This window comes from Cydia strobilella, chromosome 25 (genome assembly GCF_947568885.1).
Source record: "Cydia strobilella chromosome 25, ilCydStro3.1, whole genome shotgun sequence".
Taxonomy (NCBI): Eukaryota; Metazoa; Arthropoda; class Insecta; order Lepidoptera; family Tortricidae; genus Cydia; species Cydia strobilella.
The window spans coordinates 8,624,286-8,651,801 of record NC_086065.1 but is presented as its reverse complement, the minus strand read 5'-3'; the positions used below and the strand labels follow the sequence as shown (position 1 = coordinate 8,651,801).

At 41.9% G+C, this 27,516-nt stretch overlaps 1 protein-coding gene across 1 annotated transcript in view; it reads left to right on the top strand.

The window, feature by feature from the left end:
* LOC134752815 (protein prune homolog 2) overlaps positions 1–26,718 on the top strand; it is a 37,649-nt gene extending 10,931 nt beyond the window's left edge. Inside the window, exons 4-10 of the mRNA XM_063688564.1 lie at positions 11,930–12,073; positions 14,579–14,706; positions 16,352–16,484; positions 17,801–17,937; positions 20,261–20,392; positions 20,868–20,954; positions 21,069–26,718. Coding sequence (XP_063544634.1) covers positions 11,930–12,073; positions 14,579–14,706; positions 16,352–16,484; positions 17,801–17,937; positions 20,261–20,392; positions 20,868–20,954; positions 21,069–21,189 — 882 coding nt within the window. The 3' untranslated portion in view covers positions 21,190–26,718. The remainder of the gene's footprint in view (positions 1–11,929; positions 12,074–14,578; positions 14,707–16,351; positions 16,485–17,800; positions 17,938–20,260; positions 20,393–20,867; positions 20,955–21,068) is intronic.
* The last annotated feature ends 798 nt before the right edge of the window (positions 26,719–27,516 follow it).

Here is a 27,516-nt window from a genome sequence, read left to right as displayed (position 1 = left end):
AGAGCTGATGCTGAACCCTGGCAGTACCTAGTGGATCTAAGGTTTGGTGCAACATAGGCACGCGCTGTTTTGGTCATCTGACTCGTCTTGATGAGCACTTAGGAGAGCGGTACCCACGATAGAGCTGATGCTGAACCCTGGCAGTACCTAGTGGATCTAAGGTTTGGTGCAACATAGGCACGCGCTGTTTTGGTCATCTGACTCGTCTTGATGAGCACTTAGTAGAGCGGTACCCATGATAGAGCTGATGCTGAACCCTGGCAGTACATAGTGGAAGTAAGGTTTGGTGCAACATAGGCACGCGCTGTTTTGGTCATCCGACTCGTCTTGAGGAGCACTTAGAAGAGCAGTAACCATGATAGAGCTGATGCTGAACCCTGGCAGTACCTAGTGGATCTAGGGTTTGGTGCAACATAGGCACACGCTGTTTTAGTCATCCGACTCGTCTTGATGAGCACTTAGGAGTGCAGTACCCATGATAGAGCTGATGCTGAACCCTGGCAGTACCTAGTGGATCCAGGGTTTGGTGCAACATAGGCACACGCTGTTTTAGTCATCCGACTCGTCTTGATGAGCACTTAGGAGAGCAGTACCCATGATAGAGCTGATGCTGAACCCTGGCAGTACCTAGTGGATCTAAGGTTTGGTACAACATAGGCACACGCTGTTTTAGTCACCCGACTCGTCTTGATGAGCACTTAGGAGAGCAGTACCCATAATGGAGCTGATGCTGAACCCTGGCAGTACATAGTGGAAGTAAGGTTTGGTGCAACATAGGCACGCGCTGTTTTGGTCATCCGACTCGTCTTGAGGAGCACTTAGAAGAGCAGTAACCATGATAGAGCTGATGCTGAACCCTGGCAGTACCTAGTGGATCTAAGGTTTGGTGCAACATAGGCACGCGCTGTTTTGGTCATCTGACTCGTCTTGATGAGCACTTAGTAGAGCGGTACCCATGATAGAGCTGATGCTGAACCCTGGCAGTACATAGTGGAAGTAAGGTTTGGTGCAACATAGGCACGCGCTGTTTTGGTCATCCGACTCGTCTTGAGGAGCACTTAGAAGAGCAGTAACCATGATAGAGCTGATGCTGAACCCTGGCAGTACCTAGTGGATCTAGGGTTTGGTGCAACATAGGCACACGCTGTTTTAGTCATCCGACTCGTCTTGATGAGCACTTAGGAGTGCAGTACCCATGATAGAGCTGATGCTGAACCCTGGCAGTACCTAGTGGATCCAGGGTTTGGTGCAACATAGGCACACGCTGTTTTAGTCATCCGACTCGTCTTGATGAGCACTTAGAAGAGCAGTAACCATGATAGAGCTGATGCTGAACCCTGGCAGTACCTAGTGGATCTAGGGTTTGGTGCAACATAGGCACACGCTGTTTTAGTCATCCGACTCGTCTTGATGAGCACTTAGGAGTGCAGTACCCATGATAGAGCTGATGCTGAACCCTGGCAGTACCTAGTGGATCCAGGGTTTGGTGCAACATAGGCACACGCTGTTTTAGTCATCCGACTCGTCTTGATGAGCACTTAGGAGAGCAGTACCCATGATAGAGCTGATGCTGAACCCTGGCAGTACCTAGTGGATCTAAGGTTTGGTACAACATAGGCACACGCTGTTTTAGTCATCCGACTCGTCTTGATGAGCACTTAGGAGTGCAGTACCCATGATAGAGCTGATGCTGAACCCTGGCAGTACCTAGTGGATCTAAGGTTTGGTGCAACATAGGCACGCGCTGTTTTGGTCATCTGACTCGTCTTGATGAGCACTTAGGAGAGCGGTACCCACGATAGAGCTGATGCTGAACCCTGGCAGTACCTAGTGGATCTAAGGTTTGGTGCAACATAGGCACGCGCTGTTTTGGTCATCTGACTCGTCTTGATGAGCACTTAGTAGAGCGGTACCCATGATAGAGCTGATGCTGAACCCTGGCAGTACATAGTGGAAGTAAGGTTTGGTGCAACATAGGCACGCGCTGTTTTGGTCATCCGACTCGTCTTGAGGAGCACTTAGAAGAGCAGTAACCATGATAGAGCTGATGCTGAACCCTGGCAGTACCTAGTGGATCTAGGGTTTGGTGCAACATAGGCACACGCTGTTTTAGTCATCCGACTCGTCTTGATGAGCACTTAGGAGTGCAGTACCCATGATAGAGCTGATGCTGAACCCTGGCAGTACCTAGTGGATCCAGGGTTTGGTGCAACATAGGCACACGCTGTTTTAGTCATCCGACTCGTCTTGATGAGCACTTAGGAGAGCAGTACCCATGATAGAGCTGATGCTGAACCCTGGCAGTACCTAGTGGATCCAGGGTTTGGTGCAACATAGGCACACGCTGTTTTAGTCATCCGACTCGTCTTGATGAGCACTTAGGAGAGCAGTACCCATGATAGAGCTGATGCTGAACCCTGGCAGTACCTAGTGGATCTAGGGTTTGGTGCAACATAGGAACACGCTGTTTTAGTCATCCGACTCGTCTTGATGAGCACTTAGGAGTGCAGTACCCATGATAGAGCTGATGCTGAACCCTGGCAGTACCTAGTGGATCTAAGGTTTGGTGCAACATAGGCACGCGCTGTTTTGGTCATCTGACTCGTCTTGATGAGCACTTAGGAGAGCGGTACCCACGATAGAGCTGATGCTGAACCCTGGCAGTACCTAGTGGATCTAAGGTTTGGTGCAACATAGGCACGCGCTGTTTTGGTCATCTGACTCGTCTTGATGAGCACTTAGTAGAGCGGTACCCATGATAGAGCTGATGCTGAACCCTGGCAGTACATAGTGGAAGTAAGGTTTGGTGCAACATAGGCACGCGCTGTTTTGGTCATCCGACTCGTCTTGAGGAGCACTTAGAAGAGCAGTAACCATGATAGAGCTGATGCTGAACCCTGGCAGTACCTAGTGGATCTAGGGTTTGGTGCAACATAGGCACACGCTGTTTTAGTCATCCGACTCGTCTTGATGAGCACTTAGGAGTGCAGTACCCATGATAGAGCTGATGCTGAACCCTGGCAGTACCTAGTGGATCCAGGGTTTGGTGCAACATAGGCACACGCTGTTTTAGTCATCCGACTCGTCTTGATGAGCACTTAGGAGAGCAGTACCCATGATAGAGCTGATGCTGAACCCTGGCAGTACCTAGTGGATCTAAGGTTTGGTACAACATAGGCACACGCTGTTTTAGTCACCCGACTCGTCTTGATGAGCACTTAGGAGAGCAGTACCCATAATGGAGCTGATGCTGAACCCTGGCAGTACCTAGTGGAACTAAGGTTTGGTGCAACATAGGCACACGCTGTTTTAGTCATCCGACTCGTCTTGATGAGCACTTAGGAGAGCAGTACCCATGATAGAGCTGATGCTGAACCCTGGCACTACCTAGTGGATCTAAGGTTTGGTGCAACATAGGCACACGCTGTTTTAGTCACCCGACTCGTCTTGATGAGCACTTAGGAGAGCAGTACCCATAATAGAGCTGATGCTGAACCCTGGCAGTACCTAGCGGAACTAAGGATTAGTGCAACATAGGCACACGCTGTTTTAGTCATCCGACTCGTCTTGATGAGCACTTAGGAGAGCGGTACCCATGATAGAGCTGATGCTGAACCCTGGCAGTACCTAGTGGGTCTAAGGTTTGGTGCAACATAGGCACACGCTGTTTTAGTCATCCGACTCGTCTTGATGAGCACTTAGGAGAGCAGTACCCATGATAGAGCTGATGCTGAACCCTGGCAGTACCTAGTGGATCTAAGGTTTGGTGCAACATAGGCACACGCTGTTTTAGTCACCCGACTCGTCTTGATGAGCACTTAGGAGAGCGGTACCCATGATAGAGCTGATGCTGCACCCTGGCAGTACCTAGTGGATCTAAGGTTTGGTGCAACATAGGCACGCGCTGTTTAGGTCATCCGACTCGTCTTGATGAGCACTTAGAAGAGCAGTACCCATGATAGAGCTGATGCTGAACCCTGGCAGTACCTAGTGGGTCTAAGGTTTGGTGCAACATAGGCACACGCTGTTTTAGTCATCCGACTCGTCTTGATGAGCACTTAGGAGAGCAGTACCCATGATAGAGCTGATGCTGAACCCTGGCAGTACCTAGTGGATCCAGGGTTTGGTGCAACATAGGCACACGCTGTTTTAGTCATCCGACTCGTCTTGATGAGCACTTAGTAGAGCGGTACCCATGATAGAGCTGATGCTGAACCCTGGCAGTACCTAGTGGATCTAAGGTTTGGTGCAACATAGGCACGCGCTGTTTAGGTCGTCCGACTCGTCTTGATGAGCACTTAGGAGAGCAGTACCCATGATAGAGCTGATGCTGCACCCTGGCAGTACCTAGTGGATCTAAGGTTTGGTGCAACATAGGCACGCGCTGTTTTGGTCATCTGACTCGTCTTGATGAGCACTTAGGAGAGCGGTACCCACGATAGAGCTGATGCTGAACCCTGGCAGTACCTAGTGGATCTAAGGTTTGGTGCAACATAGGCACGCGCTGTTTTGGTCATCTGACTCGTCTTGATGAGCACTTAGTAGAGCGGTACCCATGATAGAGCTGATGCTGAACCCTGGCAGTACATAGTGGAAGTAAGGTTTGGTGCAACATAGGCACGCGCTGTTTTGGTCATCCGACTCGTCTTGAGGAGCACTTAGAAGAGCAGTAACCATGATAGAGCTGATGCTGAACCCTGGCAGTACCTAGTGGATCTAGGGTTTGGTGCAACATAGGCACACGCTGTTTTAGTCATCCGACTCGTCTTGATGAGCACTTAGGAGTGCAGTACCCATGATAGAGCTGATGCTGAACCCTGGCAGTACCTAGTGGTTCCAGGGTTTGGTGCAACATAGGCACACGCTGTTTTAGTCATCCGACTCGTCTTGATGAGCACTTAGGAGAGCAGTACCCATGATAGAGCTGATGCTGAACCCTGGCAGTACCTAGTGGATCTAAGGTTTGGTACAACATAGGCACACGCTGTTTTAGTCACCCGACTCGTCTTGATGAGCACTTAGGAGAGCAGTACCCATAATGGAGCTGATGCTGAACCCTGGCAGTACCTAGTGGAACTAAGGTTTGGTGCAACATAGGCACACGCTGTTTTAGTCATCCGACTCGTCTTGATGAGCACTTAGGAGAGCAGTACCCATGATAGAGCTGATGCTGAACCCTGGCACTACCTAGTGGATCTAAGGTTTGGTGCAACATAGGCACACGCTGTTTTAGTCACCCGACTCGTCTTGATGAGCACTTAGGAGAGCAGTACCCATAATAGAGCTGATGCTGAACCCTGGCAGTACCTAGCGGAACTAAGGATTAGTGCAACATAGGCACACGCTGTTTTAGTCATCCGACTCGTCTTGATGAGCACTTAGAAGAGCAGTACCCATGATAGAGCTGATGCTGAACCCTGGCAGTACCTAGTGGGTCTAAGGTTTGGTGCAACATAGGCACACGCTGTTTTAGTCATCCGACTCGTCTTGATGAGCACTTAGGAGAGCAGTACCCATGATAGAGCTGATGCTGAACCCTGGCAGTACCTAGTGGATCTAAGGTTTGGTGCAACATAGGCACACGCTGTTTTAGTCACCCGACTCGTCTTGATGAGCACTTAGTAGAGCAGTACCCATGATAGAGCTGATGCTGAACCCTGGCAGTACCTAGTGGATCTAGGGTTTGGTGCAACATAGGCACACGCTGTTTTAGTCATCCGACTCGTCTTGATGAGCACTTAGGAGTGCAGTACCCATGATAGAGCTGATGCTGAACCCTGGCAGTACCTAGTGGATCCAGGGTTTGGTGCAACATAGGCACACGCTGTTTTAGTCATCCGACTCGTCTTGATGAGCACTTAGGAGAGCAGTACCCATGATAGAGCTGATGCTGAACCCTGGCAGTACCTAGTGGATCTAAGGTTTGGTACAACATAGGCACACGCTGTTTTAGTCACCCGACTCGTCTTGATGAGCACTTAGGAGAGCAGTACCCATGATAGAGCTGATGCTGAACCCTGGCACTACCTAGTGGATCTAAGGTTTGGTGCAACATAGGCACACGCTGTTTTAGTCATCCAACTCGTCTTGATGAGCACTTAGGAGAGCAGTACCCATGATAGAGCTGATGCTGAACCCTGGCAGTACCTAATGGATCTAAGGTTTGGTGCGACATAGGCACACGCTGTTTTAGTCATCCGACTCGTCTTGATGAGCACTTATGAGAGCAGTACCCATAATGGAGCTGATGCTGAACCCTGGCAGTACCTAGCGGAACTAAGGTTTGGTGCAACGTAGGCACACGCTGTTTTAGTCATCCGACTCGTCTTGATGAGCACTTAGGAGAGCAGTACCCATGATAGAGCTGATGCTGAACCCTGGCAGTACCTAGTGGATCTAAGGTTTGGTGCATCATAGGGACACGCTGTTTTAGTCACCCGACTCGTCTTGATAAGCACTTAGGAGAGCGGTACCCATGATAGAGCTGATGCTGAACCCTGGCAGTACCTAGTGGATCTAGGGTTTGGTGCAACATAGGCACACGCTGTTTTAGTCACCCGACTCGTCTTGATGAGCACTTAGGAGAGCAGTACCCATAATGGAGCTGATGCTGAACCCTGGCAGTACATAGTGGATCTAAGGTTTGGTGCAACATAGGCACGCGCTGTTTAGGTCATCCGACTCGTCTTGATGAGCACTTAGAAGAGCAGTACCCATGATAGAGCTGATGCTGAACCCTGGCAGTACCTAGTGGATCTAAGGTTTGGTGCAACATAGGCACACGCTGTTTTAGTCACCCGACTCGTCTTGATGAGCACTTAGGAGAGCGGTACCCATGATAGAGCCTTACCACCTACCTTAGATCCACTAGGTATTGCCAGGGTTCAGCATCAGCTCTATCATGGGTACTGCTCTCCTAAGTGCTCATCAAGACGAGTCGGATGACCAAAACAGCGCGTGCCTATGATGCACCAAACCTTAGATCCACTAGGTACTGCCAGGGTTCAGCATCAGCTCTATCATGGGTACTGCTCTCCTAAGTGCTCATCAAGACGAGTCGGATGACTAAAACAGCGTGTGCCTATGTTGCACCAAACCCTAGATCCACTAGGTACTGCCAGGGTTCAGCATCAGCTCTATCATGGGTACCGCTCTCCTAAGTGCTTATCAAGACGAGTCGGGTGACTAAAACAGCGTGTCCCTATGATGCACCAAACCTTAGATCCACTAGGTACTGCCAGGGTTCAGCATCAGCTCTATCATGGGTACTGCTCTCCTAAGTGCTCATCAAGACGAGTCGGATGACTAAAACAGCGTGTGCCTACGTTGCACCAAACCTTAGTTCCGCTAGGTACTGCCAGGGTTCAGCATCAGCTCCATTATGGGTACTGCTCTCATAAGTGCTCATCAAGACGAGTCGGATGACTAAAACAGCGTGTGCCTATGTCGCACCAAACCTTAGATCCATTAGGTACTGCCAGGGTTCAGCATCCGCTCTATCATGGGTACTGCTCTCCTAAGTGCTCATCAAGACGAGTCGGATGACTAAAACAGCGTGTGCCTATGTTGCACCAAACCTTAGATCCATTAGGTAATGCCAGGGTTCAGCATCAGCTCTATCATGGGTACTGCTCTCCTAAGTGCTCATCAAGACGAGTCGGATGACTAAAACAGCGTGTGCCTATGTTGCACCAAACCTTAGACCCACTAGGTACTGCCAGGGTTCAGCATCAGCTCTATCATGGGTACTGCTCTTCTAAGTGCTCATCAAGACGAGTCGGATGACCTAAACAGCGCGTGCCTATGTTGCACCAAACCTTAGATCCACTATGTACTGCCAGGGTTCAGCATCAGCTCCATTATGGGTACTGCTCTCCTAAGTGCTCATCAAGACGAGTCGGGTGACTAAAACAGCGTGTGCCTATGTTGCACCAAACCCTAGATCCACTAGGTACTGCCAGGGTTCAGCATCAGCTCTATCATGGGTACTGCTCTCCTAAGTGCTCATCAAGACGAGTCGGATGACTAAAACAGCGTGTGCCTACGTTGCACCAAACCTTAGTTCCGCTAGGTACTGCCAGGGTTCAGCATCAGCTCCATTATGGGTACTGCTCTCATAAGTGCTCATCAAGACGAGTCGGATGACTAAAACAGCGTGTGCCTATGTCGCACCAAACCTTAGATCCATTAGGTACTGCCAGGGTTCAGCATCAGCTCTATCATGGGTACTGCTCTCCTAAGTGCTCATCAAGACGAGTCGGATGACTAAAACAGCGTGTGCCTATGTTGCACCAAACCTTAGATCCATTAGGTACTGCCAGGGTTCAGCATCAGCTCTATCATGGGTATGGCTCTCCGAAGTGCTCATCAAGACGAGTCGGATGACTAAAACAGCCTGTGCCTATGTTGCACCAAACCTTAGATGCATTAGGTACTGCCAGGGTCCAGCATCAGCTCTATCTTGGGTACTGCTCTTCCAAGTGCTCATCAAGACGAGTCGGATGACTAAAACAGCGTGTGCCTATGTTGCACCAAACCTTAGTTCCGCTAGGTACTGCCAGGGTTCAGCATCAGCTACATTATGAGTACTGCTCTCCTAAGTGCTCATCAAGACGAGTCGGGTGACTAAAACAGCGTGTGCCTATATTGCACCAAACCTTAGATCCACTAGGTACTGCCAGGGTTCAGCATCAGCTCTATCATGGGTACTGCTCTCCTAAGTGCTCATCAAGACGAGTCGGATGACTAAAACAGCGTGTGCCTACGTTGCACCAAACCTTAGTTCCGCTAGGTACTGCCAGGGTTCAGCATCAGCTCCATTATGGGTACTGCTCTCATAAGTGCTCATCAAGACGAGTCGGATGACTAAAACAGCGTGTGCCTATGTTGCACCAAACCTTAGATCCATTAGGTACTGCCAGGGTTCAGCATCAGCTCTATCATGGGTACTGCTCTCCTAAGTGCTCATCAAGACGAGTCGGATGACTAAAACAGCGTGTGCCTATGTTGCACCAAACCTTAGATCCATTAGGTACTGCCAGGGTTCAGCATCAGCTCTATCATGGGTACTGCTCTCCTAAGTGCTCATCAAGACGAGTCGGGTGACTAAAACAGCGTGTGTCTATGTTGCACCAAACCTTAGATCCACTAGGTACTGCCAGGGTTCAGCATCAGCTCTATCATGGGTACTGCTCTCCTAAGTGCTCATCAAGACGAGTCGGGTGACTAAAACAGCGTGTGCCTATGTTGCACCAAACCTTAGATCCACTAGGTACTGCCAGGGTTCAGCATCAGCTCTATCATGGGTACCGCTCTCCTAAGTGCTCATCAAGACGAGTCGGGTGACTAAAACAGCGTGTGCCTATATTGCACCAAACCTTAGATCCACTAGGTACTGCCAGGGTTCAGCATCAGCTCTATCATGGGTACCGCTCTCCTAAGTGCTTATCAAGACGAGTCGGGTGACTAAAACAGCGTGTCCCTATGATGCACCAAACCTTAGATCCACTAGGTACTGCCAGGGTTCAGCATCAGCTCTATCATGGGTACTGCTCTCCTAAGTGCTCATCAAGACGAGTCGGATGACTAAAACAGCGTGTGCCTACGTTGCACCAAACCTTAGTTCCGCTAGGTACTGCCAGGGTTCAGCATCAGCTCCATTATGGGTACTGCTCTCATAAGTGCTCATCAAGACGAGTCGGATGACTAAAACAGCGTGTGCCTATGTTGCACCAAACCTTAGATCCATTAGGTACTGCCAGGGTTCAGCATCAGCTCTATCATGGGTATGGCTCTCCGAAGTGCTCATCAAGACGAGTCGGATGACTAAAACAGCCTGTGCCTATGTTGCACCAAACCTTAGATCCATTAGGTACTGCCAGGGTTCAGCATCAGCTCTATCATGGGTATGGCTCTCCGAAGTGCTCATCAAGACGAGTCGGATGACTAAAACAGCCTGTGCCTATGTTGCACCAAACCTTAGATCCATTAGGTACTGCCAGGGTTCAGCATCAGCTCTATCATGGGTACGGCTCTCCGAAGTGCTCATCAAGACGATTTAAATGACCAAAACCGCGTATGTCTGTGTTGCACCAAACCAGAATTCTACTAGGTAGTAGGTAGGTACTGCTACTACTGCCAGGGTTCAGTCAGGGTCATTTTGCTCTCTCATTTTAAAATATCACGAATGTAATTTTATTAGACGTTAATCCAAATTGAGAGTAATTCGGATTAATTATTTGACTTTCATGCCCATTGAAGTTAATCCGAATTAAAGTTAATCCGAATTAACTTCAATGGCCATTAACGTCTCAAAAATTTAATCCGAATTAACTTTAATCCGAATTAACTTTAATGCAATTGGTTAATGGCGGAACTAATGGTTAATAAAATTGATCAATGGTTAATTAAAATTAACAATTACGGCCAACACTGGTGCGTGCTACATTTATGAGTAGGTATTTATGCTAGGTAAATATTACATTAAGATTTACTTACAGTTACAAATGTTACAATAAAAATGCTGAGAAGCTTTATACAAGACATGCAAAAGGTAGACCCTAATTTACGTAGGCGTCTTTTCGAAACATCAGTTGTTCCGAGTTTTTATTTAATAGACCGCGAGCCAGGCGCAAATTTCGTCAGTCATCGCCTACGGGGCGAAAACTCGTATAGCGGTTAACGGCTATGTATGATGAACCCTCGTGAACGTCAGCTGCCGCCCCGTTGAGTGCTGAATGAGTGCCTTTCATCCCTTGGTTAACAATCTACTATTTCATTTCCCATGCTCTGAAAGAGGGTCATTGTTGTTCTAAAACGTGTGCAGAAAATGATACGTGTCTGCACTAGAGCATTTACGTTCGAAGTACGATTTTTATAGTACATTTCGATGCTAGTGCGGAAATGACATTGGAAGAATGACATTTCCGCACGTGTATCAAACGATGTTTTTTAATACAGTTGCGAAAAAATAAGAAACACGACAAGAAGGGATCCGAAACTTTTATATTATTAATTCTGTGACATCGTTGACATTGACATTGACATTATGAAGGTGTTTTTTTAGCTGTGTGTTATTATTATTGAACCCACTTCAATGAAAGTTTTTTTTTTATGCATGTTCTATTAAAGTTCAAGGGGGGCTTTGTGAGGATGATACACTCACACACGCATACGTCAAATGAACCCACCCCTACCGACGCGAGTTGCGATCGGCGGCCGCGCCGCATCCTTCACTCGTCCACAAGCCACCAACGTGAAATCATGCTACTTTTCTAGACCTTTTATATTTTTAATGGTTATTAAACCAAGTTTTTATTTTAAATACAGTAGCATTCATTTCTCATCCCAGTCTATAAGACAGAAACAATTGTAAATATAAAACATTGTACTATTATTACCCAAATATCGTTAATTACGATTATTTGTGTATCGTACATTTATAAAAACGATATCGAATGTTGCCTTTGGAAACTTAAAGCAGAAAGAAAAAACGCCTCTTCTTTGACAGGCGTTCCGTTCCATTCAGATAACTTATTAAGAACGAAATAAAACTATGAAAACGGATTATATCGCGTATATTGAATTTATAATACATCCCGACGTTTCTATCGCGTATATATATATATATATTTACTTGAAAAATAATTATAGTGTATAACTAGCCTTATGAACCGATTTTGCATGTACAACCAGCCTTAAAGTTTGTAGTCTATGATTGTTCATTATTTTAGTATGTGGGTATTTTTGCACTTTGTAATTTTTCCTCAGTCACCCGTTGACCACGAACGCTGTAAAGAGTTCGAAACGTCGGGATGTATTATAAATTCAATATACGCGATATAATCCGTTTTCATAGTTTTATTTCATGAGTAACTATCGCGGTAACCGAAGACAATATAATCTACTATTACTTTCTCCTGCCCCTCAGGATCTGGATTCCCCTGACGTGGTGTCATCATCGCAGGAAGACCGGTCAGCATACCAGGCCCTCTTGGACCCTTACACGGGTAGCGTAGCCCTACGCCCCACACCACAGGCGAGGAGCCCCGCGCAACGCCGCAGGATACAACTGGTATGTTAGAATAAGAATAAGAAATATTTATTAGCACAGAAATAACATAAAACATTTATTCATATAGACGAACAGAATTGTGCTAAAGTCTTCACTCAGCTTGATGTCTCGAAGTGAATCCTAGGACACACTACGTGACGCTGATTTTCAGTGAAGCCTGATAAAACTAAAACTAAAACTAACTAGGTAGCAGAAATAAGTTCAAAATTAAGTAAGTAACAAAAACATAAGGATGTTAAAGGATTTGCCAAACTGGATGCGTTCTGCGGGCAGCGGTCAGGTCAAACTTCAACTTCAAAGGTTGCTGTCAATGTTGTTCATACATAATGCGGGTTTGACCTGACCGCTGACCGCTAACCGCAGAACGCATCCAGTGTGCCAAATCCTTTATACTTTGACGACCAGTCTGGCCTAGTGGGTAGTGACCCTGCCTATGAACCCTGTCATAGGTTCAAATCCTGGTAAAGGCATTTGTGTGATGTTCCTGAGCCATGCATGTTTTCTATGCATTTAAATACTACCACAGATAAGAAAGTTCTCATAGTAAAATTGGTTATAATAATGCTGGTCATTTCCTACGGTTTCTGAACGTATTTTAGAGCACTAAACGATATGTGCGTAGATAAAGGTTATAATACCTCGGATTAAATAGTATAAAATGTGACATTTTCAACCAAAAGGTACCACATTGTCGCTTGTTGATAAGGTTGATTTCTAATTGAAGCTATATGGAAATAGCGCCTTACTGACAAGCGACAGTAAGTACCCTTTTGGTTGAAAATGGCACAAATGTTGATAACACGCATTACACAATCGTAACGGTGGGAATTGGAACAATAAGGCATTATCGAACGCCCCCATTGTTCTCAATCATTAAAGTTACCTTAGCTGTTTTAATGCTTTTTAGGGTTCCGTATCCAGAGGGTAAAAACGGGACCCTATTACTAAGACTACGCTGTATGTCTGTCCGTCGTGTCACCAGCAGGGGTCGGAAACCGGTATTTGCTCCATACAAAAATACCGGTATTATTACGTTCTTTTTCGTTCTTTTGTTTATAATTTCATTTTTAATGGGACGTTTTAATAATGCAAAATTGTTTTCTAAATACATGATTCAGTCCTACGTAATGAGCATAAAAAAAATCTAAATATTGGGCTATTTCGGGGTTTTTAAAAAATACCGGTTCCGAGCCCTGGTCACCAGGCTGTATCTCATGAACCGTGATAGCTAGACAGTTGAAATTTTCACAGATGATGTATTTCTGTTGCCGCTATAACAACAAATACTAAAAGCAGAATAAAATAAATATTTAAGTGGGGCGTCTTTTGCGTAATGGTACGGAACCCTTCGTGCGCGAGTCCGACTCGCACTAGGCCGGTTATTATATCACGTCGGTGGTAAACAAGCATATGGACTACTAGATAAGCGGATCCTACAACTTATGGACACTTACAATTAGCCTGTATGATAGCCTGTAGGCCAAATTTTGTGATAGCATTTAACATGATAGTTGAGCCAAGTTGGTTTTTGCTTCAAGTGCTAATTTTATACCATCTTCCTCGTGTTGTCCCGGCATTTTTGCCACGGCTCATGGGAGCCTAGGGGTCCGCTTGGCGACTAATCCCAAGAATTGGCGTAGGCACTAGTTTTTACGAAAGCGCCTGCCATCTGACCTTACAACCCAGAGGGGAAACTAGGCCTTATTGGGATTAGTCCGGTTTCCTTACGATGTTTTTCCGTCACCGAAAAGCGACTGGTATAAATGTCAAATGATATTTCGTACATAAGTTCCGAAAAACTAATTGGTACGAGCCGGGGTTTGAACCCGCGACCTCCGGATTGAAAGCACGATCTTACCGCTAGGCCATCAGCGCTTTCGAACGCGCATCGATACTTATCTATCACCGCACCGCTCGCCATCGGCAGGGTGTTCATCCTCACACCCTATACCCTAAATGGTCACGCATTGTGCGGGTTAAGAGGAATTTCCTCCCGCGGACGCTTCGGCTGTGGAATGAGCTCCCTTTTTTTTGTTTTCGGAATGGAAAATGCATTTATGCACCGTCCCCCCGGCTGCGGGAAGGCCGTTGATGGGGTGGGGGGGGGGGACTCGCCGCTCCTGGGAGAACTTGGCCCTACCCACTAAACCCACTCTGGCGTTTCACCCTCTTTGCCGTTTGCGAGAGCGCCATGGGATCGAGTACACTTCACTCCACCATGGAAAAATGAGCTCCCTGCCGAGGTTTTCCCGAGGAACTACAGTATGGGGTTCTTCAAAAAAGGAGTGTACAGGTTTTTAAAGGGTCGGCAACGCGCGTGTAATATCTCTGGTGTTGCAGGCGTCCATAGGCTACGGTGACTGCTGCATCAGGCGGGCCGTATGCTTGTTTGCCACCGACGTGGTATTAAAAAAAAATTTGTTTATTTTACTAAATTCACCAAATGCAGCAACAGGTTGAGCATAACCGATTTAGTCCAAGGTTTTACATACTCGCTTTTTCTAGCCTCCAGACGATGACCAGTGCAGTCTAGATAGCTGCAGTGTGCACTCTTTGGAGTCCGAGGAGGAGCCCCCGGAGCCCGAGCCTGAGCCCGGGTACCACACACCAGTCGAACAGGAGCACAGCAGAAGGTGTGTTTGCTGTATGCTGTATCCTCGTCCTGCCCCCCATACTCAGTTTATGCCATTGAAATTTAAACCAAATTAATATTGTTAACCAAATTACGCCACAGTCACAGTCACATACACACACACACGAAAACGCACACACTTCTTCTTCTTCCTCCTTGACCTTTTTCCCATTTACTTGGGGTCGGCCTTTCTTGTCCTTTTCTTCCATAATACACGGTTTTTGGCTATTTCAGCGTCTGTATTAGCATCTTTCATGTCTTTTTCGACTGTCGTCAGCCAAGTGGCAGGTGGTCTTCCACTTCCTCTCCTTTGTGTCGGCAAATTTAAGGCTAACTTGACCATATGATCTTCCGGGCGACGTAGGATATGCCCGTACCACCGGAGACGAATTTCTTTAAGTTTCTCGGATATAGGTGCGACTTTAAAACTTCCTCGTATATCGTCGTTGCGGACGAAAACGCACACACAATCACTCAAAACACACACGTACAAATGTTATGCAAGCCATATCTAGTTTGTATAGAATGCTTTTTTACTCCCTTCTTTTTTTTGTGTTTCCACTTAGTTATTGCATGTTAACTGTACTTTTGTGGACATCTGTTATTGGCTATGTTTTCTGTTCACTATGATTTGTATTAATTTTTGTATTGCTGTTGATGCCCCAAATAAATAAAATAAAATAAATAAATAAATAAATAAAACGGATTATGTCGTGATATATAAGTTTTAAACCTCTTCTTCTTCTGCCTCGCCTTTTTCCCGTTACGCGGGGTCGGCTTTCCCAATCATGCGACGCCATTTATTTCTTTCTTGGGTGTCTTATTCGTGGAGTACTAACACCTTCATGTCCTTTCGGACATTCGTCATCCAAGTTGTTTGAGGCCTTCCCATTCCCCTCTTATTTTGTAGCGATGGAAAGGCACTTTCTAACCACGTGATCGTCTGGTCTTCTCATTACGTGACCGTACCATCTCTTAAACCAAGTTATTTAAATAATTGAATTTCCCTTTTACACACGACGAATAAAGAACGAGCGAACGAATGATACGAATAACGAGGAAGACACACGATGTTACCTTTTTTTTGTAGATAGACAACTTTCTTAAATTTCACTAGACTTATATCGACCGGGATATAGACCGTGATCCCGATACCCCGGATATCCCGGTCAATATAAGTCTAGTGTAACTAAGCGTGAATCATTCAAAACTCTTTCTTAAATTTTATAAAAAAATGGACGTTTTTAGGGTTTCGTACCCAAAGGGTCAAACGGGACCCTATTACTAAGACTCCGCTGTCCGTCTGTCACCAGGCTGTATCTCATGAACCGTGATAGCTAGACAGTTAATTTTCACAGATGATGTATTTCTGTTGCCGCTATAACAACAAATACTAAAAACAAATACTAAATATTTAAATGGGGCTCCCATACAACAAACGTGATTTTTTTTGCTGTTTTTTTCCGTAATGGTACGGGAACCCTTCGTGCGCGAGTCCGACTCGCACTTGGCCGGTTTTTTCTAGTGGATAGACAACTTTCTTAAATTTTATAAAAAATTAACGTTTTAAGTAATCATCATCATTCCACGCAGACAAAGTCGCGTGCGGAAGCTAGTAGAAAAGAACCCAATTATTTTGTCCTCAGGTCTACAAACACCGTCAGCTCATGCAGCGCCAGCGAGCCCATACCGGAATACTCGGCCGCCGACGAGCTGAGGGACGAGCGGTCGTGGCTGAGTGTACCGCGGCCCGGCGGACCCGTCACCTGCGACATGAAGGTCACTGTACTTTCATCCATACAAATTTCCCTTTGTAGACCGGCCAGGAACAGATTTTCATGACCAATCGCCTCCCGGGCGAAAACTCGTATAGTGGTTAACGGATGATGAACCCTCGCGAACGTCAGCTGCCGCTCCGTTAGTGGGTTGAGGAATGGCAGCAAATAAATTCTATAAAAAAAAATTGTCATCGCCTCCCGCTTGACTTTGTCAGATGATAATTTAGATGCTATTGTGAATAAACAAAATCGTCAGCCGGTTGTGTCGCTGTGGAAAGACCGTCAGCTGGTCACATGAACATGTAAAAAAAAATATTTTCAGGCATCGGCGTCATCGCCTCCCGTTTGATACTTTTGAAATATTTTAGGTGTATGTATACAGTACCGGCCAATAATATATCACCTTTGAGTGTTTTTGTATGAGCTTGTGTAGAGTAAACAATATTGATTAGTTTGTAGATTGCATATTTTACTAGGGTTTTATACAAATATATGATGAATATTGCAATGAAATACTGTGACTTACAATAGGATACTCAGCATATTACTAAAAAACCTCTAGTAAAAAAATGAAGTTAACAATACATTAAAAAAACCTCTATGAAAAAACCATTACGTGAGATCAATTTTTCTCATCGCCCGTACAAAGGAATACTACTAGACTACCTAAAGCAGTGAGGTGGAAGTCACTCACAAATATATAAAAAAAGTTATACCGTAAAAACATGGAGGTGATATATTATTGGCCGGTACTGTATATATTATATCATAGAGTAACTTATACTAGAGCGGTACTGTCATAGTAAATTTTGTAACCCCAGTAAATTCACTGCCATCTGTCGACACACTTTAAAACTAAAAATGAAGATTTATAAAAATACGATAGAATGTATTTAAATATAGATAATTTTTTTTTTATTTGCATTAATTATTTTTATGATTTTGACCCATGTTCTTTTACTGATATGCGTTAAAATTGTTAAATAACAAACGAAACCGTCAACGCCATCTATACGACTGTAGGCCAAAACTAGTAGCGCCCTCTGAACGAGAATCAAATTTTCTTGATTTTCGAGGCACGTTTTTTCCTTAGACTGTATCCATCTATTACGGAGTTATATCTATCTTTGATTATATGTATTGTATATATTTCGATGTATGTTAAATTTTAATTTAGCTTTGCGTTTTATATTTTGTTAGTCTCAATATCTCTGTTTTGCCTTAAGGTTGACTGGTAGCGAATGCTTTTGGCATTAAGTCCACAAGTTTTCTTTTGTGTTTTTTTTTTGTGCAATAAAGATTAAATAAAATTGACAGGTGATCGAGCCATACAAGAGGGTGGTGTCGCACGGTGGGTACGACGCGTCCGGCTGTGCTCTAATAGTGTTCAGCGCCTGCCACTTGCCTGACGTCAGTCGGACGGATTACCACTACGTTATGGACAATCTATTCCTGTAAGTACGCTTTTTTACTCTAAAACTTATTAATAATAGTTGCTCTGCAAGCAGACCTCTAGAATCCCCATGGCTGTCTTTTCAAAATTTTCAAAACCCTAATTGATAAAAATTCAATCATCATAATCATTCTAGCCTTCAGTCGCCCACTGCTGATCATAGGCACAGAATAAGTAAGTATTATCATACAGAACGGCCACGCACCGCCTCGCCCCGACTCGAATGACCTCGCCCCGCGACAGAAATCTGGCGGACTTCTGGCGTACTCTCAGTACTATTTTTAAGCAACTTACTCACACTATGACGCATGACGCGTGTACAGACGTGCCGTTCACACATAGAAACGCAAGTGATTTTTGATGTATAGCGTGTCCGCCCTGTGTCATAGGTCACTTATCCCGGTCCTGGGCTAGTCTCATCCAAAAGTGCCTCGCGATTTTTCGAACGTCATCCACCCAACGAGACCAACGGACGCCAGGCGCTTCTATCATCCGAAAGCGGGCACCAATCCGTCAACATTTTTTTAAATATATGTAATAGGAAGCAAACGAGCAGACGAGCCGCCTGATGGAAAGCAATCATCGCCGGCCATGGACATAAGCAACATCAAAGGAGCCACTTATGCGTTGCCAACCTTTGAGAACCCTAAATACCTCTTGAAGTAATCCATGTCATAGCGCAAGGGAAACACCTCAGAAGGTAGCTCGTTCCACAACTTGCTCGTTCTGGGCAAAAACAAGCGAGATGCCCGCTTGTTTTTGGTTTGCCACGTGTCAAGATAGTGAGAATGAGGTTTGTTTCTTTGGCGGGAGGTGCGGTGGTAAAAACGTGACGGTGGCACCAGATCAAAAAGTTCTTCAGAACATTTATTTGTTATTTTTGGTCCACCTGTCATATCTCTGCCTGGCAACATGTCCCGCCCAGCCTATTTAAGCTTGGTAATGACGTCACCCACATTTCGCACCGTGGTGCGGTGTCGGATCTCGACCTTCCTCACTCGGTCTTGAAGTTTGATGCAGAGCATGGCGCGCTCCATAGCTCTCTGTGCTCATCATCATTCAATTTAAGAGCTGTGGGCTCTTGTCTGTGCAGCGTGATGAAGTTGTGGTCCTTGGTCGATCCGAAGCTAGCCCTTTAGCTCTCTGGCTACTTGTATTTTATGCACAGCCTCCTTAGTGAGCGTACCTAAAATTTAATATAATTATCGAACTTGCTCTCAAAGTTCTACTAGTATCCGTTGAGAAGAACTGCCGGCCAGGCACAAGGAAGCATTTTTGCCCAAACTGAAACCAAAGATAGATATAACTCCGTAATAGATGGATACAGTCTAAGGAAAAAACGTGCCTCGAAAATTACGAATATTTGATTCTCGATCAGATGGCGCCACTAGTTTTGGCCTACACTCGTATAGAGGGCGTTGACTGTTGAGTTTGTTATTTATAATTTTAACGCATACCAGTGAAAGAACATGGGTCAAAATCATATAAAAATAATTAATGCAAATAAAAAAATCATTTATCCATATTTAAATACATTTTATCGTATTTTTATAAATATTTATTTTTAGTTTTAAAGTGTGTCGACAGATGGCAGTGAATTTACTGGGGTTACAAAATTTACTATGACAGTACCACTCTAGTATAAGTTACTCTATGCTGAAACGAAAACGTTTGGTCAACAAACTGAGTGGATTTATTAGGGAATATTACACGAAACTGCGTAGGAGGCGCCAGGGCGCCACTACCACAGTCTGAGTTGAGGGTCTATCGTGAAACAAGAAAATTTATTTATCTAACATCTCTGTCACTTTTGCATATTCGAGCGATAAAGTGGCAGATAGTGAAGTTTCGGATTCGCGTTTCCCGGTAGGTCCTCTACAAACAAACCGCCTTGATGTATCAATGTCATATTTTATTATCTCTGAAAACTTGTCAAAAACAGTATGTACAGTACAGTATGTATGTAAGTTACTCTATGGTTTACTAAAAAGGCTAGTCCTGCACTCTGGTGGCTGAACATTATAGTAATATCCCCTATTTGTAACTTTGGTGACTGATGAAGAAATATGTAAATAATTTAATAATAAAAAATTCTCAATATAATCTCAGGCTCATTATTATTCACAACGACGGAACTTAATCGAGTAAAATAAGTTTTAAATTTACCTCCGACGTTTCGAGGACGGCGTTGTTGTGGGTGGGTGGGAGGGTGGTGGTGGTGGCGATTAAGTCCCGTCGTTGTGAATAATAATGATTAAAAATCGTGAAAGTTTAAATCAGTGTTAATCTCATATTTCCTTGCTAATATGATAAGTTTTCCTCAGATACGTGATATGGACGCTGGAGCGACTGGTGCCTGATAACTACATCCTGGTATATCTGTACGGCAGCGCTGGACCAAGACGGCTGCCCACCATACACTGGCTACGAGAATATTACAAGCTTATAGACAGAAGGTAAGCCATCCTAATAATATAAATAAATATATATAAGATACATTTGTGACGATTTCAATCAAAAAGGTACCACATTGTCGGTTAACATAAGGACGAAAGTGGATTGTATCTTTATACGAATAACCTGTCAGAGCGTCCTTATGGCAAGCGACAATGTGGTACCTTTTGATTGAAAACGACACATTTATTGATAAAATTGTACAAATTTTACACGTCAATTCAACCATAACATAATATACAATATTAACCATATAATTATAATAAATGTATACTATATACGGTAGCTAAAAAATAAATGCATTCCCGTTACCAGGAAGGTTTTGGGATTATACTGAGCAACTTTTACTATGGGACCAACTACGAAAACGCGAAAAAAAAATACCCTCCCATAGAAAATGGACCAGCCGAAATGTATGAAACAGCCAAATTGTTTTTCTTCTTCAGTTTTTAGTTTATCTATTTGTTTGTTCGTCAGATTACGAAAGAGCTTGAAGCATCTGTACTTAGTGCATCCCACTTATGGACTGAAGATCTTCGTTGCATTCACTAAAGCTTTCGTCAGGTGAGTTCACACTGTCAATTTTGTACGGATAGCGGCTGATGTGTTCAAAAATATCTCATCAAAGCCTAAACATTACATTACACTAAAAATATCATTTTTTTATGACTTTTTCAGCTCAAAATTCTTCCGCAAACTGAGTTACGTGCGAAATCTAACCGAGTTAATGTCTCTAGTCCCTGTTGAGCCCAACGCTATACCTGAATTAGTGAAACAGTACGATGCAGCCAAGCGGTAGACTTTGGGAGATCTAGAGTAAAAAAAAAGGACAAGAATTTCCAACTATACTTACCCCTTTTTTTAATTTAGAATTTTTCTAACCTAAAAAGTAGTGGTAATTATTTTTTCTTCCGAAATAGGGAATATTACGCGAAACTCTGCGTAGGGGGCGCCACTAACGCGATCTGAGGGTCTATCGCGAAACAAGAAGATTTAAATTTCGTTATCTAACATCTCTGTCACTTGTATATGCGAGCGATAAAGAGGCAGATAGTGAAATTTCGGATTCGCGTTTCCCGGTAGGTACTCTGTAAATAAACCGCCTTGATGCATGTGTCATATTTTATTATCTCTGAAAACTTGTCAAAAACCTGTTAAAGGCACAGTATGTATAAGCAAAGATAGATATAACTCCGTAATAGATGGATACAGTCTAAGGAAAAAACGTGCCTCGAAAATCACGAAAATTTGATTCTCGATCAGAGGGCGCCACTAGTTTTGGCCTACTCTCGTATAGAGGACGTTGACGGCTTCGTTTGTTATTTATAATTTAAACGCATATCAGTGAAAGAACATGGGTCAAAATCATATAAAAATAATTAATGCAAATAAAAAAAAACATTTATCCATATTTAAATACATTTTAACGTATTTTTATAAATCTTCATTTTTAGCTTTAAAGTGTGTCGATGACAGTGAATTTATAGCGGTTACAAAATTTACTATGACAGTACCACTCTATCTTATTATATCCTCTTTGGTATAAGTTACTCTATGGTTTACTAAAAACGCTAGTGCTGCACTCTGGTAATATCCCCTATTCAATTCAATTCAATCAATTTATTTCAGATATAAATATCCATACGATTGTTAGTAATTACACATTTGTGACGTTTTCAATCAAAAGGTACCACATTGTCGCTTAACATAAGGACGAAAGTGGATTGTATCTTTATACGAATAACCTCTCAGAGCGTCCTTATGTCAAGCGACAATGTGGTACGTTTTGATTGAAAACGACACATTTACAAGACTTATCAACTATGGTTAGTAACAATAGTAACATAGTATGTAAGTAAATTAAAAAATAAAATAAAAATTAATAGTATAAAAAGTTCTATCTAACATTGCGGTACAATAATATATACTCGACACTATGATTCAGTCTTAGAGTAACTTATACTAGAGCGGTACTGTCATAGTAAATTTTGTAACCCCAGTAAATTCACTGCCATCTGTCGACACACTTTAAAACTAAAAATGAAGATTTATAAAAATACGATAAAACGTATTTAAATACGGATAAATGTTTTTTTTATTCGCATTAATTATTTTTATGATTTTGACCCATGTTCTTTCACTGATATGCGTTAAAATTGTTAAATAACAAACGAAACCGTCAACGCCATCTATACGACAGTAGGTCAAAGCTAGTAGCGCCCTCTGAACGAGAATCAAATCTTCTTGATTTTCGAGGCACGTTTTTTCCTTAGACTGTATCCATCTATTACGGAGTTATATCTATCTTTGGTGCACTACTTTTGAGGTTATAAAAATTTAATCTGAAAAAAAAAAACGCACTATATAATAAGTAAATCGCGCAAAAATTGGTATAGGTTTGGAACTTCTGACCTGAAGTATCATTTTGGTGTTATTTTGCACCCCTGGCAATGGCATATAAATTAACAGTTTATTTGAATTTAGATATTTAATTTCTTTAGACCATTTTCTATTTAAAAAAAATCTGTATTCGTTTATTTATGTACTTAATATAATTTTATTTAAATGTCTTGTGTGCCGCCAGTGGAGTTCAACCTTGTGTCCATATTTAAAAAAAAGTACATTATATTATAAACAATGAAACATGTATTTTTAGTGTAATTATAACTAGAAACAATTTGAAATTTTTGATGTTATGTTAGTTTGTGTGATATCTTAGCGTGAATTTTTTTTTTTTTGAGTTTAGTTTCTCAAAAAGAGTTGTTATGTAGCAGAGGTATATAGTTTAAGGAGAAATTGCGCCCATAGCTGCCGAAATACAACATAGATGGCGCTATATGTTTTGTGGTAACTTTTTTGTCTAACGTCAACTTTTAACACACACTTTTTTCTTGTATTTAATACCTCTTTTACTTTTAATAACTCGGTAACATGAAGAAACGTCTTGCCATTTTTTGTTATTATCCGTATATTAATTTAGTATTGTATAGTAAAATAAGGTTAATTTGTGCCATTTTTTTCGGATATTAGAAAAAAAGTGTATTTTTTTAATGTTGATCATTTGGAATTTAACGAATCATTCCTAAAAAGTATTATTTTATGTAACGAATTTGACATTTAGTTTAAAAAATGGTATTTGACATTCCATATCAGTAAATACGTATATGAATAATAAAATTAATTAATATTGGATAGTAAATGTTTATAAATGATTTATGTACTTTTGCAATTGTACAAAAAAACCTAAATTAATGATAATTGTATTAAAGTACTTGGTTACTATTAATTATTTTTATGAAAACATTATAATAGGACCAATTAAAGCAATATTTAATAAATTCATAATAAAACAATGTAAATTATTATCCACTATATATTAATAATCAAGAAATCATGCTATTCCTTTCTCTGCACAGCGCTAGAAAGAGACAAACTCTCCTATCTCAATCTCTAATAACCTGTAGCGGCCCACCATATAATAATGAATGGTATTAGAAAATAATTTAAAAATTTATTTTGTTTTGAAATCGTATGAAATAAAACAAATGCAGCTCCGTTCCATTTGATAATGATTTAAATTTCACTGAGCATAATTTGTACTCATATTAGGACAGTGGGACGCTAGAGGTTATGATACAATAGTTTTGTAAGTGTGTTTTCCTGCCAATATTATTAGCACAATACTTTCGCATACTTACTTCTCGTCTAGTAAATTCGGTGAAATGGGTGGATAATTTTTTTTTGTTTTTCTGTGCCGTCTGCCAGGTGATAATATGGTTTTTTTCAAACTCGAAGGGTAGGCTGACACATGTCAAAATGCAATAGGGAATATTACGCGAAACTCTGCGTAGGGGGCGCCACTACCACAATCCATCATAATCTGAGGGTCTGCCGCGAAACAAGAAAATCTAAATTTCGTTATCCAACCTCTATATAACTCTAGTAGCGAGTTTGAAACGTTATACTACGTTCTACTAATATACATATATACTAAATAGACGACCCATTATGGAAAGGACTTATAACAATTATAACTGCCATAAAAATGTATTTTTATTGTTTTAAAACCAGGATTTTAAGAGTGACCCAGGTGACAGTAACCTTTGCAACGACAAGAAAAAGTTGACTCACCCTAATATAAATATTTTAATATAAAAGACGTACCTGCTATCTGTCCCTTACCTTATTTATACATGTAAATCAATTCACTAAGATAATTTTAAGTTACAACTTGGAATCTCTTTCCTGAAAATGTTTATTTTACTACAAAAATACCAAACAACTTGTCTATTTTAATAAAAATGTTACTTCTTAAGTTCTTAGTTTTATCTGATATTTCTTTGCATATTATATTGTTGTTGAAAAAGTCTTTCTCTCCTATTATTACCAGATCGGCGAGGGTGAGCTATTGCCTTATAAAAAAGTATGGACACGAAAAAATCTGGTCATGGAAACAAAATATAGGTACGGTGGAATATATAATGCTGAAACTCACAAACAACTTAACGTTATATTATGATTGTATTTTTATTGTGTAGTTTGATATCCACAAATCATAAAAAAAGTGCTGTTTGAAAATCCTCATTCATTTAACCTCGTAAGTCCCCGTGTACTTGTACAAGTACAAATTAAACTCGAGTTTTGAACTCATATAGAAATAAAAGAATTAAAGTTCCAAATTCAAAAGCGCTAAAATTGCCCTGGGTCTTACGAGGATAAAAGATTTACCATATCATACATGACCAGATTTTTTCGTGTCCATACTTTAATATGATGTAAGGCATGTCAAATTATAAGGTAAATAGCTCAACCCTCTGATTATTATTCATACATATTTTTATACATTTTCTATTTTAAGAATACGAATATGCCATAAAACATAATAACTTGTTAGCCATAATAATGTATATCATGATGAAACGAAATCTATAGAGTTGTTCGGATGTTGTACCACTGCCGCTTTTTCACACTTATATATTCTTTAACCTCGTAAGTCCCCGTGTACTTGTACAAGTACAAATTAAATTCGAGTTTTGAACTCATATATAAATAAAAGAATTAAATTAAAAGCGCTAAAATTGCCCTGGGTCTTACGAGGCTAAGTGAACATTTAAAATATAAGCAAATATAACAACGAAATAGTCATAAATGTACAGAATACAAAAAAAGATTATCTAAATTGCATCTAGTATTTGGTGCCATTCTGATCTTTAAAGGACATATTCCATTTTTAGCAAGTTATTAATTAAAAGCCTGAATAGGTTAGTTACACTGAAGATTCTTTGTTTCTACTTAAAACGTGAATCAAAGGAAAATCAACTCTATTTTCCAAATAATTTGGTTTAAATTTCAATAATACTGAGCTTACTTAAACTGAGTATGGTGGCCAGGACGAGGATAGAGTTCTGCACTATATGATTTGTAACTTTTGGAATTAAGATGTGATGTTGAAACTCTTTTTAACTGTTTACATTTTAAGGCTACTACCAATAAAGTCAGGACGCTGAGAACGAAGAATTTCGTGGGCACATTGACCCGCCATGGCTTGGAATCGGAACTGGTTTTTTCTTCATACAAAAAATACCTAGATCTGTACGATTTCACTCACTATTGTTTTTAATCGCTTTTGGCGACATGTTTCGGATTCGTCGGGAATCCTTCCTCAGGTGCTCGTGTCCGTGGCGGCTGTACTCCGTGCACTGCCCTCGCCGCCCGTCTCGTCGCTCGTTGTGCGCGCGCTGATGGAAGCTGAGGAAGGTGTCCCGACGAATCCGAAACATGTCGCCAAAAGCGATTAAAAACAATTAGTCGGTGAAACCGTACTGATCTAATTCTTTGGTTTATTATTTCATGTTTAATGGGACAATTTAATAATACGAAGTTGTTACCTAAATACATGATTCAGTCCTACGTAAAGAATATAAAAAAATTAAAAATATTGGACTATTTCGAGGTTTTTCAAAAAAAAACTGGCTCCGAGCCCTGGGTTCAACATCGAGATCATCTAAATTCTAAACTAGTCTGACTAATGAAAGTTGAACATGAAAAAATTCCATTCGACAGCGTGACGTGATGACCTACGCGTTTGCGTTAAGTCTCATTTTTAATGGGATTTTAAACAGCGCGCCAAGCGGGACGTTTTGGAAATTCAAAATCCCATGTCGAATGAAATTTACGAGGTTCAGAAAGTTAGCCGCGGAAGCAAACGCCGGTTCGATTCCGGCCCCGGCCACCGGAAGGGTTGGTCACTTTTTTTGGACTCCTCTGTAATCTCATTATAAGTATTTTTGTACATAGTTTTATTTTGCATTTAAACGATTTATTTAATTTATTTTTGTTTTTTTTTCTGACCTGATTGCCTGAAAATTACTATTTGTTTTCCTTTTTTTCTGTGATTTATGATTTTTCATAATTCTGGTAGGCTATAAAAAGCTCCAATAATTCATAAGCTCGCTCCAAACTACGCGGCTTCGCGCCGCGTAGTCTGGAGCGGGCTTTAGTCGCAACCGGATGGAAGAGCGGAGCTGGCATGAATAGAACACATTACTAGGATAATTATTGTGATTTTGCCTTTTAAAAGAGACAATTAGTAAATTTTGTTTTTTCATAATTAGGTGTTTTATAAGTAAAATTTTGTTCAGGATCCATAAATTTAAATCTAAGCAACAATGCAATACAATATTTTTCGATACCTATCACTTGTAGAACGAAAGTTAGATTTAAATATAAGGAATATAGTGTTCAATGTCTATGTATAGTAAACGATGTATGATATATATTATATAATTGATATGTACAAATATTATATATTAGCAATAGGCCATGTGCGGTATAAAGATACCTTATCAATATCATTTGGAATATATACTTTAATACTTTAAAAAAATATTTTAACTCGGAAAAATATAAAATAATAATTTTCTGAATGTTTACTGTTTAAAGCGCACCCACACACAAACTGAAATAATTAGAACGCACGGGCCTGAATCTCTATAGCACCCTCCACACTCGCGTTCGCGTCTTCGCGCCGCGTAGTCTGGAGCGCGCTTATGGTCTCGGAATAATTTCAGATATTGTCTATGGCACTTGTTTTGTATGGAAAAATATCTATGGTCACGGAATATGT